The 21710-nt window shown below is 35.2% G+C and overlaps 2 protein-coding genes across 4 annotated transcripts; one reads left to right on the plus strand and one right to left on the minus strand.

Moving 5' to 3' along the window:
- Nucleotides 1-1152: 1152 nt before the first annotated feature.
- Nucleotides 1153-5197, plus strand: LOC109087222 (B-cell receptor CD22-like). 3 transcript variants are annotated; one of them, XM_042741644.1, is made up of 8 exons: nucleotides 1166-1332; nucleotides 1739-2110; nucleotides 2476-2742; nucleotides 3230-3499; nucleotides 3845-3935; nucleotides 4303-4345; nucleotides 4447-4571; nucleotides 4918-5197. In XM_042741644.1, exons 1-8 carry the CDS (start codon nucleotides 1293-1295, stop codon nucleotides 4979-4981), a joined length of 1272 nt encoding a protein of 423 aa, XP_042597578.1. In that variant the 5' UTR covers nucleotides 1166-1292; the 3' UTR covers nucleotides 4982-5197. The 3 variants fall into 3 exon arrangements, 2 of the variants coding, with proteins under 2 accessions (XP_042597579.1, XP_042597578.1); XM_042741645.1 differs by lacking the exon at nucleotides 4918-5197 and having other exon boundaries at nucleotides 1154-1332; nucleotides 4426-4558; XR_006156761.1 differs by lacking the exons at nucleotides 4447-4571; nucleotides 4918-5197 and having other exon boundaries at nucleotides 1153-1332; nucleotides 3230-3623.
- LOC109080470 (neural cell adhesion molecule 1-like) lies at nucleotides 5023-21660 on the minus strand. Its single transcript, XM_042741647.1, is given in 17 exon segments — nucleotides 5023-6127; nucleotides 6652-6777; nucleotides 7720-7915; nucleotides 8016-8181; nucleotides 8307-8435; nucleotides 14808-14929; nucleotides 15013-15180; nucleotides 15301-15418; nucleotides 15659-15792; nucleotides 16516-16670; nucleotides 17418-17474; nucleotides 17476-17533; nucleotides 17627-17770; nucleotides 18879-19016; nucleotides 19135-19332; nucleotides 20171-20242; nucleotides 21506-21660. Coding segments are annotated over 17 exon segments (2085 nt in total). The 5' UTR covers nucleotides 21570-21660; the 3' UTR covers nucleotides 5023-6087.
- Between the last annotated feature and the right edge of the window lie 50 nt (nucleotides 21661-21710).

The following is a 21710-nucleotide window of genomic DNA, read 5'->3' on the forward strand; positions in this document are numbered from 1 at the left end:
AAAACAACCCTCCAAATCACTGTTGATCGATTTGCATTAGTCCCTGTGTTACAGGAGAATTATTAGTATTATTTAGACCGTGCGACAAAGTATAACGTTAGTCATTACAGTTATTAACCATACTAACTAATACTAATGAACACCAGTTGTATCATTGATTATTATATTATTTAGGCATATATTACTAATAACAGCATTTACAAAGTCATATAAAACTTGGAAACATAGAACATAGAAAACATAGAAAACTAATGAAAAATTAATAACATCTTAAAAGGTCGTAGACATTTTTAATAATGATTTTTTTTTTTTTTAAATCGTTTAGAATATTTGATCAGCTGTAAATTACACATTGTGAGTGTGATCTATATAAAATGAAAACTGGTCTTTCATTTTGCTCTATCACTCAGGGCATAGGCTTTTTTTATTAAATTAGATTTTTGATGTTATAGCAAACGTAAATCTGGCCTACTTTACAATTAGGTTAAAATAAAATAGATGAGACAGATTCGCCCTCCTCTTGGCTAAAAAAAAAATGTGCTGACTGAAATTAGATTTTTATTATAAGTAATAATTAGGGAATTTTGAATTGAATAAAGCTTGTTTTACCTTGACAGCAGAGGGCGCTACAGACTAGCAATGCTCCAAAAACTGTGAGGATACAGAAGAGTCAAGATGTCCTGTCAAAAAAGTTGACAAGGACATTCACACTCATAGACAGTACACCCTGAAATAGGCATCACACAATTAATACAGTCATATTTTTGGAGATGTACAATTGCAATTCCATGTTATTCATACATGGAGCTGCTTTCCCCTTTTCAAAGAGAATAAAAATGCAATACAGTGGGCAAAACAGACTTGATGTAGAATGTAGAGGGAACTAAATCTTCTGACAGGATGAGAATCATTTTTACTAACCTCCATCACCCTCTATACTTTCTATAAATTCTTACATCATCTCACATCGGCTGTCATTTCCTTTTTAGGTTCCTGTTTATGATGTTAAGTGTTAAAAATCATCAGCAGAGTTTCAGTAAATAAACATTATGGATGTACACTCTACCCGCCATGAATTAAATCATATCAAATATACCAGACAAACATATTTCTGTTCATATTTAAGCATATAATAAAGGAATTAAATACAAGAACCGATTTAGGGAAGCTTTCCAGCATGGAACAAGGATATCCGTTTACTGATGCAAGCTTAAGTATATTAGGCCTGTTGTTGAGTAAGATGCATATAAAAAGTGTTTTCTTCTGAGATAAAATTGCTGAAGGGACAAAACATGCTTTATATCAACATATTATTGCAGCTGCTTTTACCAGGTGAGTTTTTGTATTTGAGGTTTTTTTTTTGTTTGTTTTTGTTTTTTTAATTTGTAGATGATGTTATTGACTGAATAGATTGAGATCTATTCAGGCAAAGATATTTCTGCTGTAAGGACTGATCACTAAAATATTTAAGAGCTTGTAAAATTAAATAAATCTATTTCATCCCTGACTTTTCCATGTCTGGATTTCACACTTTTAAAATTACCATGTTTCACATCCTAGAAATGATAGTTGTTCAAAGAAAAATATTAAATTAGAAAAATGTCTAATTTTGTTTGAGCTGATTTAGCTTATTTTGAAGCTTCTTTTGTTCAATTTTAAATCATTTTAAGCCATTTTGTGGCCACTAAACTGTTTGCTGCTGTCTTAACAAAAATTTTTTTTGTGTGTGTGTGTTTAGCTGCTGTGGCTTCATGGTCAGTTTCATACTACCCTAGAAGCATATGTGCATTTGAAAGAGCATCTGTGGATTTCAGCTGCATGTTTGATTGTTCGGATTGTCGCACACTTAAAAAAACATATTGGTTCAAACCAGGCGCTCATCAGAAACAAGACGGATCACAGGTGGGAATATCCGTCTATAACTCAGAAGCAGCAAAGATTCACCAGATGTACAAAAACAGAACAGCTTATGCGAACCGAGACAAAAACTGCTCACTGCAGTTACACAATGTCTCCAAAAGTGACACTGGAATGTATTTCTTTCGCTTTGAAACATATTCCTCTCGTGGAAAATACACTGGACCGGGTGGCATAAACCTCAATGTAGCAGGTAAATGAAAGACTAAACATGTTCAATGAGAAATAAAATATTAGCAAATCACTATCTCCAGCATACGCTCTCTATTTTTTTTAATTGATATTGTACAATAACCATTTTTGGTTCCCCAGTGAACCTTTCAGCGAACAGTTCTTAAAGGAACCATTTTTTTCTTTTTTAGAGTTAATAACATTTGAATAATCTGAATAACATTTTTCCACTATAAAGGACCTTTTGAGCAATGGAAAGGTTCTATGGTTGGCTCTTCATGGAGCCGTCAGTGCCAATAAAGGATTTGATGCTGGTGTAACCTAGTCTTTTTAGTTTTTAAACATGGTTTTTGGTTACATTTCATTAATCTACATTACCTCTAACAGTTCTACCTTTTAGAGTAACTGTGAAAACAAAAAAGGTGAATGAACAGATCCATGAAGGAGACTCTGTGACATTGACATGCAGCACAGAAAACTGCACCCCAACACAAGAGCCGTTTGCCTGGTTTAAAAACCAACATCTGATTCCAGAAGCCACTGACAGTGTGCTCCAAATCACCTCTGTCTCTCACGATGATTTTGGCAACTACTCCTGCGGTCTGAAGAACAGCAGCACAACTTCAGCAGATGAAATATTGCTTGACGTAAGATGTACGTTTACATCTTTGGCTAGTCTGTCATTTAATGCACATCATGGCTTTGTTCAAAAACCTGGTAAAGTGGCGTTTAAGGCATCATAAACAGGTTCTACAAAAAATATTAATCAGCACAACAGTTTTTAATACTGAGAATAAGAAGAAATGTTGCAGCAAATCAGCATATTAGAATGATTTCTGAAGGATCATGTGACACTTAAGCCTGGAGTAATGGCTACATTTTGAAATATATTAAAATATAAAGCACTTATTTTAAAGTGTAATGTCTGTGCTTTACATATGCATGCCTATTAGAGTAAGATGCTGCATTTAAAACTGCTACAGACCTCTATGTTAAATAAGCTCCTGTAATGAGGAAGCTGGATGATTTCAGAAAATTTCACTAACCCACAGGCAACGGTTTTGATGCAACATCTGCACCACTGCATGCCAAAGTTTCATAGTTCTCTTGCAAATACAGATCCTGTTGCTTCTCCTAACAGATAGTCCAAAGAATGTCAAAATAGCCGTTTTGCCATCTGGAAAGATACAAGAAGGAAACTCACTGACTCTGATCTGCAAGAGCGATGCTAATCCTGCAGCGACAAACTACAGTTGGTTTATGATCAAAGAAGCATACGTCTCCTATATAGGATCTGATCGTGAATTCTCCATCAAATCTGCCAGTCAGAAGGATGACGGACAGTACTTCTGCACTGCTAAAAATGACATGGGTTCTCAAAACTCTACAGTCGCAGCACTGAAAGTCGAAGGTAATAGGGAATATTTCAATCACGAAGAAAGAAATTGTGTTCAAAATGGAATAGTAGCTTATTGCTTACTAAATATTGTGCAGTAGCCTATGTACAGATCCCGGCAGTGTATGAAAAATATTATGTAAGTGGCGTTTTTTCCATTTATAGTTCAACTTTGAGTAAAAAATTGTGTTTTATAACATAAGTAATGTTAAATGTGACCGGTTCATTAATCACATGTGAAAATAATATCATTATACTGCACATTTTGGAAAATATCACTTATATTGCGTGCATATATTAAATTATGCAATTCTAAACAAAGTTTACACAAATGTATTACATTTTTGTTTGTTTCTGTAGTGCCTAGTCATCGAAATTTCTTTCTGACTGCAACAGCTGTGTTTTTGTTTCTAATGGCTGTACTGTTAGTCATGTTTGGTCTCATTATAAGGTGAGTGGATGCACAGCATGTGATATTGTTGAAATGCCTATGTGTTAAACGTGAACTGATTGCATGAGTTTGTACTGTGTGGAAATGACATTACACAAGCCCTCAATGACTTCCCCATCATCATGTATAGCTACTGCGTTCAGCATTGCGCAGTTCTGATTTCATTATAGATGGGCCAGGCAAACATGCAATCGGTTTACGCAAATCTTGCACTTACTACATAATAATTGTAGCATTCTGAGCATTCTAAATTATTTACACATACTAATACTGAATGATTACGTTGATTACAGAAACTAGTCAGGTTAGACGGCTTATTGAATTTAATGAGGATGAAATTAAACTTTATCTCCTTACATCTTTAAAGGAGGAGGAAACAGTTTACATCAAAGAAGCAGCCCAAAGAACAGGTATCAAATACATGAACAGTTCATCTCATTTTAAATTAACAAGAAGATTCTGTACTTATAACGCACTAAATCAATACTAGTGAATTTTCATCTCTGATCAGACATCTGCAGTCTCTGTCACAGAGGAGATCTATGAGAACCTGAGAAAATCACCAGAGTCTGAGGAAAACCTTACCACAAATGTGATATATGTAGATTTAAGGCATCTTTCCTCAACCTCAGACAGGTAATGATAAAAATAAATAAATAAATAAATAAATAAATGTCATGATGCTTATTTGAAGCTGTGGAACTGATTTATAAACCCCTAGAATTGGTTGCGTAGACATCATTTTTTCACCATTTACTATAATTATTTAAATAATAACAGGCTACTGTAAAATTTAAAAATTAAACAAATCACTTGCTGCCTTTTATTTGAATCAAACTGGCATATATATAATTATGCCATTCTATCTTTATAATATATTTTAATTATCAAGAATATTATTAACAATGTATTATTTAAAAATCTTTTTTTCATTTGAAATAAAAGACTGTCTAATATACAGTAAATTTCTTTTGTTTTGTAGACCACGTTGCAACAGTCAAGAGGACGGCACCATGATCTACAGCCTTCTTAGTTACAAAGACTGAATGAATCTTAGCATTGTGAATAATGAGCTTTAACAAGCAGCTGTTGTATGTATTAGTCTCTTTTTATTCAAAAGAATCAAATGTCTATAGAATGCATTTATATTGAGTACAAAATTACTATAGGGTCACTCTATACAATGAGTATGAAAGCATTAAAGAAATAATTTATACAATGTACAGTGAAGATCAAAAATTATTAATAAATCTATATATACATCTTTTTGCATGCATCTGTATTTACATCCACATTTAACATCACTTGACCAAAACATTCATACATGGTGCATTAATGTAACAATATATGATGCTGAAACAAATCAAATGCAATGTAATATCTATATCTAACTCAAACAGTTATTTTTATCTTTACAAAAGGCATTATCGTTCACATTAAACTTCCCAAATCCATTGGACGTTTTCTTTCAACTGTTCCTTCAAGATATTATACAAGCTACAAGCATATGTTAAACACACAATAAATTAACACTACACTAGTGATGCTATTATACTATGATATTATGCTCCCATTATGACAGTAATATTACACTTTAACACGTTAACATCATATTAGCTGCATCCTGCTTTTATTTGCTCACTACTGAACATACATTCAGCTCAAGCAGCATTTGTCATGTACAGTATTTACAGTGCTGCATCACACTCATAATTCCCATAATACTCCTACATTTCCATGTAGTTCAATCTCAATTTAACAAGTATAATCTAAATCACACAGGACTTGAACGTTTTGCAAATAACAGTCGTCCTTTATGATGTTTGTATGTTTGTTCCAGATGGCATCACTTAAAAAGTATGTCATTTATTAAGTTTTATATTTTTTAAAATAGGTTTCTCAAACACTCCCCCATCTGTCATTGGTTAGACAAACAGATGATCCCGCCCCACAACTCATGCTATTGGTTGAGCCACGTTTCATAGCACCAAAGAGCTGTAGAGTTTAAACATTTTGGGATACAAATAGCTTACATATAGTATTTTTAAAAAATTACACACTTCACCCTTAGGCTCATAATCAGATGTCCCGAGATCTGTGTGAAGTTCCTTCACTCACTGAATTCAAATTGTGTCCTGTACAATATCTTCCATTAGGCCTCTGCTGCTGGATCTCCAGATTCTGGTTTCTTCCTACAAAAAAAAGAGAGAATATATCATTATTTCTACAATCAATGTGATAGAGGAAAATACAGAAGCTGCTTTCTGTGTTATTGAGACAGCTGGATTGTTTTCTGGGGCAATGAATAATAGAGTAATAAATAAAAAAAAATTTGTGAAACATGAGTAAAAATAATGGCAGTAGGATAAACAATTTAAAATGTGATTTAAAGCAATAGTTCATCAAAAATGAAAACTGCGATTACTTACTCATTGTTTACTATTTCATGGCATATGTGTGTGTGTGTGTGTGTGTGTGTGTGTGTGTGTGTGTGTGTGTGTGTGTGTGTGTGTGTGTGTGTATATATATATATAGGCAGTATACCCATGAATGTCATGCAGTTTGAAAAGTTTAAGGAATAAATGATGACAAACTGGTCATTTTTGGGTGAACTATTCCTTTAAACCTGGTCACGTAACATAAAGCCCAATGCCATATTTTATGAATGACAGCTTTGATGCCCAGCTGCATTCATCCTTTTGAGGTTGGCACCTACTCGAATTTGGTAAGGGGTGCTTTGTCACACGTGACCTCTGAATGAACGCCATTCACTGCCCCACTGGCTGACTGAAGCTTTGGGATGCTGCCTCGTGGTAGTGTTAGCCCGCTCAGCTTCACGTCTCTGTATCAAAGGACACAAGAGAGCTGAAGCTTAAAATGCGGTGCAATCACACACAGAAAACAGCAAATCCATCTAAATGCAAAGCTCTAAAACTGGTCTTTTAGATAGAAAATGTTACGTTTAAAGATCTTAGGCACCATATGTATATGTATTCTAAAAAAATATTTAAAATATTATTTTATAGTATTTAACACTTGGTTTGTTAGTTCAAAATGCATTTATTAAAAATATAATTTTTTTTACCTAATTTATTAATTTATAGAATTAATTTATGTTATGTAAATGTTAATTTCTAATTTAGTGTAGAAATAAACATTAAACATGGTTTTTAAAAATCACGTAAAAACCCTCTATTCTCTATTGTTAAGTATGTCTCAACTTTTATTTTGAACTTTATACAATCTTTATTGTGAAGTGTTATCATTTCACATCAATTATAATGAACTGTTTTTTTATGACATCATATACCAGTTAATAACAGTGAGGAAGACAATAAAATGTATAATTTTTTTAAAACATTAATTATTTACACGTCTATACCAAAGTAAAGTATCTTTGCATTTTCTTAATGTGTGTGTGTACTTTACATACAAGAATAGTTCACCCAAAAATGAAAATTATGTTAGGACTTTTCCTCACACAAAGCTATCATATGAATTCAGAAGACGCGTACAAGTCTTTTAGACTTCATTTATGATAAATTTATTGTCTTTTGGTCTATTATGGAATGTTTTGCATCCACCTCTTGTGTGAAAACATTTGAAATTGAGGGAGAGGTTCGATTTTGAGGTGAACTATTCCTTTAAAGAATTATATGCAATCACCATAAACTAACATTATATGCAATCAATGCCTCCTTGTAGGAAATCTAAGACATAACAATGAAAAAAGTCCTTTAGTCTATCTCTACAGCATGTGCACTTAAGGATGAAGATGTCTTACCCAGAGGAATTATTGGCCTCTTCATCCATCCCTTTAGACTCTGAGATGTTGTGTCCAAATAGTTTGCGAGCGAGGAAATTAAGCAGGCCACAGTGGTTGGTGTAGCAACAGAAAGCATCTACTGACACCATCAGTATCAAGAAGATGAACATTACAATTCCCACCACACCTCCTTTCCCTAACGCCGGCTGACTGACTGCAAGAGAAAGCGAAATCAATTAATATCACTAAAAGCGTGAACTATTTGTTAAGCACATAATGCATGCTATTATTATGCTTGCTCTAATCAATCCTACCAGGTTGTGGGACAGTGAAGTTAATTTTGGCACTGCTGGAGGAGCCATTGTGGTTTACTGCATAAACTTCCATTTGATAATCAGCATCGTACTGGAGATTGTTCAGCTGGATTTTGCTGGAGTTTCCAGGAAATTCTTTTTCAGTCCATTCCTCATTCTCCTTGTTCTATTCCAAACAAGTGACATTTTACATTTAGACATATGGCTTGTACTCCACATATTTAAACAACATGAAAAATACATATACTGCAGAGATGAAGTGAGAAGTTTTCGGCTGGACTTCAGACTGACCCCTTTGTAGCGTACAATGTAGCGCAGGATAGGAGAGCCTCCATCTTTCAGCTGTTTAATGGGGATGGAGACTGAGTTCTTGTCCAGCTTTTTCTCGCTTAGAGACAGAATGGGGCTGTCGGGTTCTCCTACACGAGGAAAAGAGGAAACATTAGATACAAGGAGCAAAGAAACAGTGGAACAGGTTGATCGTAGGGCTGGGTGATATTGGTATAAAAAAAAATTGTTTATTTATTTACTTTTTGATGATATTTGTTGTGCACTATCATTCAGAAGTTTGGGGTGGTTGATTTTTTTCTTTTAAATAAGTCTCTAATGCTCACCAAGCCTGCATTTGATCAAAAGTAGGCCTACAATAAAAACAGTGAAATATTATTCAAATTTAAAGTAACCGTTTTCTATTTGAATATATCTGAACATGAATTAATGTTTTTACTTGTGATGCCAAAGCTGAATTTTCAACGTTATTACTCCAGTCTTCAGTGTGACACTGTAATGTCTGTTTTGGGTTTTGTTTCATGTTCATGTTTTCATGTCTTTTATTTTGTTATTGTTTGTGTCATGCTTCCCTTGCCCTCTTCTTCTTCTTCTCTAGTATTAATGGCGGGTCGCAACCAATTTTTTCCGGTGCATACCGCCACCTACTGTACCGGAGTGTGTAATTCATGGTTTTAGTATTTCAGGTTACCTTTTACTGATCCAAAAAAAAAAAAAAAAAAAAAAAAAAATTGGGGGGGCCCTATATTTTATGGTCTAATCCTGTAGATTTAAGAAAGTTAAAGAGAGCTTTGTAACACTCCCATGTTTCCTCACTTATCCCCAGTATCCCTTCTAAATTCCATCCCCGTCCTAATTCACATATTCCCTTGCCCTCATGTATCTCTGCTTTGTGTAGGTGTCATGTTCTCATTGGTTATTGTCTGGTCATGTGATTATCAGTTCTGTTTGTTCTCATTGGTTGCTTTAGTCATGTGTCTTGTTCCCATTGGTTTGTTCTTGTCATGTGACCCTCATTGTTTGTATAAGTAGTCATGTTTTTGCCATTGTTTTTTGTTGTGTATTAATGTAACATTGTAACCTGCTGTTGGTGAATCTAGTCTGTTCATGCCACGTCAAGTCTGTTTCATGCCTCGTCAAGTTAAGTCTGTTCAAGTCAAGTCTTTGTTTATTGTTTGGATGTTTGGATTGCACCATTGTAAATAAACTGCACTTGGGTTCATCGCTACACTCGCCTTCAGTGGAATGTTCGTTACACACACGATCCTTCAGAAATCATTTGAATTTGTTGAATCAATGTTGAAAACAGTTGAGCTGCTTAATATTTTTTTGGAAACTTCTTTTTCAAAAGAATTCAAGTTCAAAAGAATACACACACTCAAAAAATCCTACTGACCCCAAAATTTTGAACAGTGGTCTAAATACTGATATTTAATTTGCTCTTAAACAGATAATATCAAAATAATTAAAATATTAAACGAAAAAACAAAAACACAACAAATACACACACAAAAACCACTTATTACATACAAAACTGGCCCGTCTGGCTGCCGCCCCATGACTGGGAACGCTGGCGCGTCTGGCTGCCGCTCCTCTCTCCGGTTTTATTGATTTTAACGTTTATTGGACTATTCTGAGTGTTAAAAGAGAGTTTTTTTTTGAGCTCTGGAAGTTCCCTCTTAATATACACTCAATTGCTATGCGGAACTACGTTTTAATCTTCGGCTTGTTGTTTTTATTTTTGAACCATATCTGCTGGAATCAACTCTTCTGTTGCCAGGATCACGATACACGTTATCACAAGATTGCCGTTGGTGTGGATCCTTCCCTCATGGCTTTAAGGTACGCTGCTTGCAATCTGCTGAGCCTAAAAAGGAACTTTTATTTAACAAAGGACACCTATGAACTTTTGCCGTAATGTCGGAATTCTTCGACCACCGCGATACATACATCGAGCGTCAAGGCACAAGTTTATCCATGACGCGTCAGACTGCTTCTCTGTGCCGGTATTTCAACGTAAAATCAACAGACTTCGGTGCAGTGGGGTGGATGTTAACAATCTGTTATCATTTAAACGCGTGGAGCTTTCTCCGTCACTCCCTATGCCACCGTACCTTGGGAAATCAGCTCTTTTTAACGCACGTTCTGTTAACAATAAGGCGCTGTTGTTATCAGATATTATCATCGAAAACAAACTGTACTTGGTCTGTTTGACGGAAACATGGCATAGACAATCTGATGGGCTTGTGCTTAATGAACTTACTCCATCTGGCTATGGATTGTTCGATTCCCCGCGACCCTCTGGCAGGGGTGGGGGACTTATTGTGTTGTATAATCAACAATTCACTATAAGTCCTGTGGTCACTCCTCAGTTTAATTCATTTGAATGTCTTGTGCTGAGTGTCTCTGCGCCCATCTTGACTGTCATAGCCGTAGTCTACAGACCTCCTAAGACTGCTGAACACTTTTTAACTGAATTTGCTGATTTTCTGTCTATGTTGTGTCTTAAGTTTGAAAGAACTCTTATCCTAGGGGACTTTAACATCCACATGGACAAAAAAGACTCTGTAATGACTAAGGACTTTGTGTCTTTATTGGAATGTTTTGATTTGAAGCAACGTGGATTGCTCCACACATATTAAGGGGCACACCTTAGATCTGGTTATCTCTCATGGATCATTCTTATCGCAGTTTTCTGTCACGGATTTAGGATTGTCTGACCATTTTGCTATTCTTTTTAGTATGGAACTGTCGCATACTAACATTTCCCCTTTCCGTACTGTAAATTATCGCAATTGGAAATCCATTGATCTCAATGACTTCTCTGCTTTTATTGAATCTTCCTTAAGTGGCCTTACTTTATCAGACCCTCTGGAGGTCAACATCTCTCTGTTAAATACTGTTCCTTTTGTCTGGTTTGGACTTATTTGCACCGATGAAATCCCGGTCTGTGGCCTTTGTACGATCTGCTCCCTGGTATAATGGTGAGCTGCGCTCTAGGAAGGCAGCGGGTCGTAAGCTGGAGCGTAAGTGGCGTACCTCTGGCCTGAATGTTCATTATCAAGCTTGGAAAGACCACTTACTTGAATATAAGGCAGAGATTGTATCTGTCAGATCTCAGTATTTCTCTCAGATAATTGATAATAATCAAAATAACCCCAAAAAATAGTTTCATACCATTAACAAACTGTTCAAAGGTAACAGCTCCTCCAATGTACCTGCCTCAGATCAGCTTTGTAATGGATTTCTTGATCATTTTAGTTCCAAAATTGCTAATGCACGCAAATCCATTACATCTGTTGCGTCTGCTTCTGCTCCTAGTATCCCTAAATTTTCCGGCACTTTTTTCTCAAATTTTAGCTTACTTGATCCTGTCTCTCTGGGTAATGTGGTTTCACAAATGAAAGTTGCCACTTCCATAGTTGATCCAATACCCACCTGCCTGTTTAAATCATGTTTTGCATCACTATGCCCAGTCGTCTTGAGTATAATAAATGACTCACTGAACACGGGTGTTGTACCTGCTGCACTCAAAATTGCAGCTGTAACACCTGTACCAAAAAAGCCCAACGTAGACTGGGTAAACATAAATAATTTTCGTCCCATCTCCAATTTGCCTTTTTTGGCTAAAGTACTTGAGCGAACTGTGGCCTCTCAGTTAAATACTCATCTTACTTTGCACAATCTTTTTGAGCCCCTCCAATCTGGCTTCCGCAAACTGCACAGTACTGAAACAGCATTGGTTAAAGTCACCAATGATTTGTTAATTAATGCTGACTCTGGCTCTTTGTCAATCCTGATTTTACTCGATCTCAGCGCAACTTTTGACACTGTAGACCATTCTCTTTTACTCTCTCAATTGGAAAAAGTTTTTGGTGTTACTGACACTGCTTTAAATTGGTTCAAGTCTTATCTATCAGATCGTAGGCAGTTTGTGTCCCCTGGGTGGTTGCAGGTCCAATATTGGCTCAGTGCAATTTGGTGTTCCACAGGGTTCAGTTTTGAGTCCCTTACTTTTTAGTATGTACATTTTCCCCCTTGGGCTATTTCTAAGATCCCTTGGTCTTAAGTTTCATTTTTACGCAGATGACACTCAGATTTATTTTCACTCAAAACCTGGTGATAATTCGGCTGTTGCCTTTCTTGAACATTGCATATTGGAGGTAAAAATATGGATGTCTCAAAATTTTCTTTGTCTCAACAGTGACAAGACTGAGGTTATGCTGATTGGTTCACCCCATCAAATACGTAAAGCTAATATCTTAAATTTAAAGATGGATGGGTCTATTATGGAGTTTCCAAGCAAAATTAAAAAATCTGGGGGTGATATTTGATTCAAACTTAACTTTTGATCCTGATGTTCAGAACATTGTTAAAGTATCATTTTTTCACCTTAGAAACATTGCAAGACCTACGTCCCATGTTGTCTTTTTCAGTGGCTGAAAAAATGATCAATACGTTTGTCTTTTCTCGAATAGACTACTGTAATGCTTTGCTCGCGGGGGTCTCGAAATCTACTTTAGGCAGATTGCAGTATGTTCAAAACGCAGCTGCCAGAGTCCTGACAAGTTCCAGGACAAGTGAGCACATCTCTCCAGTCTTGGAGTACTTGCACTGGCTTCCGGTCAGGTTTCGCGTTGATTTTAAAATTCTTATGCTTACCTACAAGGCCCTGCATGGTTTAGCTCCAGAATATCTGACTGAACTTTTAACTGTCTACACCCCAATGCGCAATCTTCGTTCATCGGATTCTGGCTTTTTAACTATTCCTGTAACTCGGTTACGCTCTATGGGTGACCGGGCCTTCTCTTCTGTGGCTCTTAAACTCTGAAACTCTCTTCCTACTGAAATCAGACAGGCTGAATCCCTTAGTATTTTTAAATGTTCTCTTAAAACGTATTTTTTCCGGTTAGCATATATGTGATATGTTTCCCTGATGGTCAATCTCAATGTATTTTTATTTGTTTTTTATTGATTCTTCTTTTATATGCCTTGGTAAAGCGCTTTGAGATGTAACTTTTAAAGGCGCTATAGAAAAATAAAGTTTATTATTATTATTAATTTATTAAATGAACACAAGGAAGTGAGGAAAATGAATCACTGCATTAATGATTGAGTGATTTTAAATCATGGAAATGAATCAAATATACCAACCCTAACACTGTTTAAGTTTAAGAAAAGTGTGTGATTTCTTACAAAACTATTCATTTGCCAAATAAAAAGCACATTAAAATGATTGTTAATTTTTATCACCCAACCCTAATTAATCTTAGAATGCTATATTTGATGTTTCACTGTTGGTATCTGTATTATATTAAAGTTATTTTGTCAGCATCATACTTAAGTAATTGGCAATCCAGTGGATAAGCCCCAAAATTATTCACTACAGTATAGATGTGCGACAGTGGCAGACCAACATTGATTTCATGCTGAAGGAAACCTGAAGTAGCAATTTTCTCTGTTCTCGCTTTCTCCAGCATTGAAAACATGCAGGTAAACTCATTTTCACACATCTATATCCCAGTAAACAATTAGGCTTGTGTTTTAGCCTATCAACTGGAGCTGTATGCATTTAAAATTTTGAATTACCATCTACAAAGGAAGGTCAGAAAAAGGCAACGGATGGGCCCCGGGACCAGGAGCAGGTCGTAATGCATGGAGAATGGTCATCATCAAGCAGGTGGCAATTAGAGGAAGAATGGGCAGTGGAAGCAAATCATGAACATAATTGATGAGCAAACAGGCAGTGATGCATGACAAGAATTACAGCATGACATGGTATCAACTCTAATAAAATGTATTTCATTATTGAAAAAAAGACTCTCAGTTGCGATCAATCGCTTTCAAAATACAAGTTTTTGTTTACATAATATATGCATGTGTACTGTGTATATTTTTTATGTTTATATATAAATACACACAAATACAGTATATATTTTGAAAATATTTACATGTATATACATTTATATTCTTATATTTTATATTATATATAAATATATTTAATATATAAACATAACATATTTTTTATTAAATATATACATGCATGTTTGTATTTATATATACATAACAAATATACAAAGTTTATTATGTAAACAAGAACTTTTATTTATTTATTTATTTATTTTTATTTAATTTTTTCATTTTACAGCACAAAAAAAAATAATAGTTGGACCTATAAATCAATGGCCAGGCCAAAACTGCAGACAGATACATATGTAGACACAGATACAGATATTGTATGGTCCTAATGGTCCAAATGGTGTGACAAATTAATTTTTATGTTTTAGAAAGTACAAATAATGCATAGCCTCTCAACTGATTTAATCTAAGGAAAAAAAAGAAAAAAAAATCAAGAAAGCTGCATGCTAAATTGGGTACAGATTCCATGTGGCCTGCCAATGGTATAAAAAGCTATAACAATATTAATAATGGCTATCAACATCAAAAAAAAGTGGATATGAAGCAGATGAAGTGATTAGACAGAAGAGAACTCCTCTGATACTAATGTTGGGACTGTGTGAAGATCTTGTGTTCTGTGGAGAAGTTCCCCTGGTAGTGAGAGTTTTTGGCTGCAAAACGAATGAAGTACTCTGTGTACGGCTCAAGGCCCGTGATCTCCAGGAGACCTACAAATGTAAGCGTTTTCATCACACATTTGAATTTACAAAACCATCAAAAGAGACTACACTTTTCGGAGTGATTTATTTACTTGTGGGCTTGACAGCGCTTTGTCTCCAGGTGTCTTCAGACGGTTTCTTCCACTGAAGGATGTATTCAGTAATGGAGGACCCTCCATCTCGCACTGGGGTACTCTGGATGAGGAGAGAAGATGAGGGCCCCGGAGCCACACTGACCTTATCGGGTGTCCCAGGCCAGGCTTTTGAGAGAGACGAACAGAATTTTTAATGAGAAGCAATATTGAAAGTTTTCCAGAAATTAAAGACATCAACAAATCAAAGTTAGTTAACTACTAATGAAGCCACTACAAGAGCCTTACTTATCAGTTGGAAGTCCTCAGTGGTTGTTCCTGCCGTATTGCTGGCTATGCAGGAGTACAAGCCGCCATCAGAGGGCATTACATTTTCAAAAATCAGCTCAGAACCCTCCACATTCATCTGCCCACACATGTTCGTGCAAAAAGGAAAGACAATACGGGACAGGAAAAGTAATTAGGACTGAAGAGAAGAGTACGTGGGTCAAACTTCCTGTAGATATAGAATCCCTCTCAGTCGCCACCCCCATCAATTATAATCCAATTATGATAATATGTCCCTTAACCCATGCAAGATTTTGTCATCTTAAACATATTTTCAAAACGTTTTGAAATTGCAAACAAAATTTGAGATGTTTCTCACCATTTTTTCTTTGGTAGTCTTCCTGACCCACTGTATGGTTGGTGTTGGATGTCCTGTGGCATTGCAGATCACAGATCCAGTTTCTCCTGGAATAACCTCCAGCTTGGGTTGATCCAAAACTACAGTTGGACGTTCTGAATAAAGATCAACAAAACAATTTAATTAAGTAAAATTAAAAATTACATTTTAGGCAAGAAGAAAGACTATTTTTATGTTGATTCCAATAACAAAACCTACCTATCTCCAATAGTTAAATGAGAAATATCAAATAATATACATTGAACCATAAATATATAACTACTATGGAAATATATTCATTAAATATCTATTTTTATATCTTACAAGAGTGTCAAAATGGGTTTTGTTTGGGACGGGGCCATCTGGCCTATTGGAGAGTGTCAATTTGATGCTTGCATGGCACCAAATTCCCCATATCTGTGTTTGTGATTGTGGTAAAATGTTTTATGGGAATAAATCTTTGGCTAAACAAAATTCCCAAGAAAGGGAAATAAAGTAAAGTAGAGGAAAAAACAAACAGTTGAGCCGTATACACAAATTCACTGGAGTTTACAGTCAGCATGACACACGTTTCACAACCCATTTGACTTAAGAAGTGAAACAGGATATTCAGAAAGCCAACTTCCGAAACTTACTGACCATAAAGACATTCATTAGGATAGTAAACATTCATTAAGATGGTAAATTGGGTCAATTTTGATATCATGTTAAAGTTTGTTACTGTATATTGACTACAAACAAATGAATGTAGACCAACTGCCACATTCAAGTCTTCTGCACTTTCAGAAAGTATAAACACATGACTTAATTTGAAGTTTTCTAAGACAGTCTTGTTTTACCTGAGACATCCAGAATAAATTTGGCGGTGTTTTCCCCGAACGTATTGGTAGCCGTGCAGACATACTCTCCAAAATCACTCCTGGTCACTGCAGAGATGGTGAGCTCACTCTTATCAGAGTTGTATTTGTGACGGGACGGGTCAGAGGTGGAAGGGCTGAGGGGAAAGATGCAGAAACACAGTCTGTTTGCCACTATTGTTCATTAAGACTACACAAATATACTCAGGGGAGGAAAACTAACAACTAAGAGACAAAAGGAAATCCAAATATACAAAATGACAAGATGGACTCTAAGACTAAAGAATATGTTTAAACACATGAACAGGATCTGTTCCAAACATTACTGAGCTGCCTTGATGTCTACAACTGATATCAATAAAATTTAGCATTAGAATGGTTCTAAAATAACACCATAAGCACAAAAATGCTTATGGGTGAAACAGTCATTTTATTACATGATTGTACTATTTTTTTTTTTCAATGTATTTATAATCAATTTATAATTTGTTTTTAATACATTTTAAATCACGTTTTCCCATTTTCATTTCTTATTTTTTAAGGTTATTTTTCTTCTTATGCAGTGCTTTTATGTAAAGCATTCTGAACTGCCATTGTGTATGAAATGTGCTATATACATAAACTTGCCTTGCCTTAGAAATCAGCCTAAAGAAAGTTTCTAAAAAGGCAGCAGCTTGTCGGTAATACCTATTATGCTGCCTATGTAGGTAGCTCACTAGGTTTTGAAATGGAGCGATAGAAGTAGGATGGATTATTTGCATGTAACAAGTAAGAACTAGAACTTTTGACTTCAAAAGCAGATTCACAAATATAAAAAGACTGAGACTAAGGATTATAGGTAAGCATGAAGGAAATATTATAGCATTTTCTACTGATATACATACAGTGTCCATGAAATACTTGGAGTGGGTACTCCTTTGACCAGGCAGGCTATAGACAGTGGTGTTGGGTCCGGCTAAAACAATTTTTCTGTCCTGGAGAATCAGGACGGTTGGTGGCTCTGGAGAATGGGATGTGTAAAGCAGATATTAAGAGAATATATTCAGCCTGACCACGTTAAGAACAAACATAACTAATTCCTCTATGTCCTCACCATTAACAACAACAGAGATTTTGAGCGTCCTTGTTATGGGGCGTCCCTTGATCCTGCCTTCACATGTGTAGGTTCCACTGTCTTCCTGCTGAATTCCCAGAATCTGCAGAGAATTATCTGGCTGGATTCTGAAATGACCTTGTCCTATACAAAGAGAAGAGGGAAGGTACTTTAGAACGTGAGGAATGTCAAAGATGCAGTAGTATTACTTTAGATTCATGAGACAAAGCCTTTAAAGCCCACACGCACACTCTTAAAATGCCAGTTCACCCCAAAACCAAAACTTGTATCATTATTTAGCAAATTAGGCTCACTGGGAAAAAAAATGTCTCTCCAAAAACACGATCACCAACAGCTTTTCTGACATTGTAAACTTGCGCAGTAGCTCACCGGGTACAGCACTGAACTTGCGATGTGGAGTGCTCAGTTACAAGTTACACTCTATAAAAGAACTCAAAGACGCAAGTTAAAATGGCCTGGTTGCTTCAGCAAAAAAGAGCGTCTTAAACTCACGTTTGCTTTTGTTTATAGCTAATTGTAGGTAGTAGGGTTTTCTTTATACAGCATTAATCTTCTTTTAGCGCCATTCCCCAGACATTTCATTTTTGAATTCGATCGGTTTTGGATAGAACCGAACATGCTTTTAGCTCACTTTGAAAGTGTTGTGAAATTTGCAAAAAGGAACGGAATGAAACATGTTAGCGAACGCATCTCATTAGACTCATTAGCCACTCATTAGACATTTCAAAGTGTTTGCGATATGTAAACACTGAATGTAATAAATCGCTGCCAGTTTCACACTCATCTGTTTCGACTGGAATTTAGCACCAATCACTGAACATTCACACCGAAAGTGCTGTGAGACATTTAAGGACCAACATAATATCACTAAGTAGAATATCATCACACGTTTTTTCCCAAAGAGCCCTCATATAATTCCAAACCCTGTGGAACACAAAAGGAGAAATGTGGGTAAATAATAATAGACTTTTCATTTTGGAGTGAACTGTCCCATTAAGGTTGTCAATGGTGGTGTTTACTTGAAATGGGGCAGGGCTTGATGTTTTGGAGCTGTTTCTTTTGGCCTCACCGTCAGACAGGAAGAAAAAACACTAAACCAAACTGTTCACAGATGTTTCCCAACTTCTCATCTCCATCCTGCCATCTACAGGCATCACTGATAGCAAGGAAGGTGAGGAGACCCCCATACCACATAAAAGAGCAGAAGAACCCGCAGCATGGCCATCCCTACCGTCATCTTTCACGGTGCGATTGTTCCGAAACCAGTCGATCTCCACCGCAGGCTGCCCAGACACCACGCAGGGAATGTTCACTGTACGGTTCACCAGAAATTCATGGTACAATGGTGTGTTGCCAAAGTCTGGTGTTTCTGATTGTTGGACAAAATTTTAAATGAGAATCATTCACAAATTTTGTGAATGCACAAGTAAATGTGCTCAGGAACATTATGAGTCTTCAGGAACAAGAACCAGAAGAAGGGAACCTACGGTAGACATAGATCTGGTAGCTCGTCTTCTCTATGCCGCGATCACCTTCAAATACGCAGGAATAGATTCCAGAGTCATCTACTTCAACCTTATTCAAGAGCAGTTTACTCGTGGACTCATCAATATTCTCGACTACATGGCGATTTTCATCTATGTCTTCATCACCTTTCAACCAACGAAAGTCTCCCTCTGAATCAGCTGAACCATGCAACAGAACATAGAAAAGAAAATAATTTATTTGTATGTCACTTTTCACAATACATAAGTTTCAAAACATCTTTCCAAAAACAACTTATTTCAATGTTACATTTAGGAAGTATTCTGTTATCCACCAGAGATGAGTGTATGAATGTCCATATGGCATTAATTAGCTGTAATATAATATAAGTTATGGTTAGTTAAAGTCATTTATTCAGTTAAGCAGACACAACAAATGTGGTAGGCAGCAATAACTTGTGCCTGTAATGATTACAATATATGGATAATATTACAATTGATATTGTAATATTTCATATTCATTGTAATACTTTACATTTATTTAATATGTGATATTGTAATATTTCACAGATTAACACCAAAAACAACACATTCTTGGATATTTTATCAGAGTAACATTATATCAACAATATTAAAAATGTTTTGACTGGTACAGATTGTTGTATGATATTCAAAGGCCTCCAAAAGTATTTGTATTTGATGTAACAAAACATCAAACCAAATGCAGTTTATTTTAAAGAAGCACAGGCAAGCTTTTTAAACAAACTCCTTCACAAAAACGTTTGTTAGGTTTCAAATGATAGATATTTCAAAATGAAAGCAAAATGTATTGCTGACACTTGAGGAGAACTCATGCTGCCATAAAAAGTCACACTGAGCTCTGATTTGTTCCCAAAATAGCATCATTTATTTCTACTCATTCTGATATTTTGTAACTAATGCAACAACATTAAGACGTTTAAGTGAATTAGTTGTACAGATATAATTTGAGGTTATTATTTGTGTCAATTAGTCAATTCTTAGTACTAAACACACCAACCTTTGCACAAGAGCAGATGGTTGCTTCCCACCTGCACATCTGGGTCACTACTAATGATGTCTAATTTAGCATCTAAAATGAAAGAAAACACATAACCACAAATTAATAACAAATGAGCTCTATACTCTTAAAAATAAAAAGTTCCAAAAATTCTGATTTCCCCAAAGAACATTTTGGGTGATTTTTTAAAACCATTTCAAAACAAGACTTTAAAATCTATAAATAACCTTTTCTGATCCATAGATATTAAACATGAAAAAAACTTCATGAAAACATATTTTAATAAGGAAACTTTTTTGTGTGTGTGTGTTTTAATCAAGTCTGCTTAAATTTTTAACTAATATTGGCTTACAGATGAGGAAAAGCGTAAATGGCCGGCTTCCCTTGCAAAGCAATATTTCTTCCTGTAGAAGTGATCAAAGACATCCAGCTACAAAGAACAGAGCAACACTGATTTCTTTTGAATATATATATATATATATATATATATATATATATATATGTGTATATATATATATGGAGATCAATTAAAATATCACTTTCTCATGTGAAGGAGAATGTTCTCCTTTCAAAAGAAATCCGTGTTGCTCTGTTCTTTGTAGCTGGATGTTCATTTTGTGCATTGTGCATTTTGATCCGTAATTGTTGAAATAATTATGTGTCTAATGTAGATTGAGTCATCCTCTGGTTTATGAAATTTAAATTTTCATAGCAAGAGAAAAACGCATTAGTTAAAAATAGGTGAATAAATCAATAAATAAATTCAGTAATAAAAAGAGGAAAATAAAAAGCAGAAACAACAACAAATAGGATAAATTAGAATTATATACAGATGAAATTTATTTTAATAATAATAAAATGTATATGTACATTTTAGATAAAAATTATAGATTAACAAATCATAAAACCTTATAATACTGTACATATACAGTATTTGACTATTTACATGCAAACAGCTGAAAATGCTCATTTTGGAATGTAATACAAAAGTTTAATCACAAATGATATTGTCAGCACAGAAATATGAATGAAAACTTTATATTAAAATGTAATATTAAAATAGCTTTGTTTAAAATTTAAATTGTATAATAAATCCTATATTTCCAAATAACAAATAATATTGTATATATACATATGGCATTGTCAGCCAAACAATATGAGTGAAAACTTTAATAAAAATTTTGTCTACTTAACTGAATTTTATTTTAATAATAAACCATAGGCTATATTCCAATTTGGTCTCACGCTTTTGGACAAAAAAAAAGCAAGTCAATAAGTAGCCTAACAGAGAAATTAAATTACAGTCAAATATTAGGAAAGTAAAACCCTGCTTACCTATTAGAGTTGAGCACATAAGAAGGAGTCCACACAGTCTGAGCATCATCATGCTTGCAGTCATCTCTTCCAGAGCACCTCTCTTGGAGTCTAACAGGCATCGTGTTCCCCATGACTTTATATGCTATGAAAGAGACAGACAGGAACCTGGTTATCTGCAGGATCTGATCCCAAAACTCCCGATGCTTCATTCAGATGATGAAGT

Source organism: Cyprinus carpio, chromosome B16 (assembly GCF_018340385.1).
Source record: "Cyprinus carpio isolate SPL01 chromosome B16, ASM1834038v1, whole genome shotgun sequence".
In the NCBI taxonomy this organism is placed as follows: Eukaryota; Metazoa; Chordata; class Actinopteri; order Cypriniformes; family Cyprinidae; genus Cyprinus; species Cyprinus carpio.

Bases quoted from the DNA above. Each gene is read 5' to 3' on its own strand.
- LOC109087222 (XM_042741644.1), top strand. From the start codon at position 1,293: ATGCTTTATATCAACATATTATTGCAGCTGCTTTTACCAG. The intron at 3,500-3,844 runs GTAATAGGGAAT...TTGTTTCTGTAG, and splicing joins CGCAGCACTGAAAGTCGAAG to TGCCTAGTCATCGAAATTTC. The intron at 3,936-4,302 runs GTGAGTGGATGC...ACATCTTTAAAG, and splicing joins ATGTTTGGTCTCATTATAAG to GAGGAGGAAACAGTTTACAT.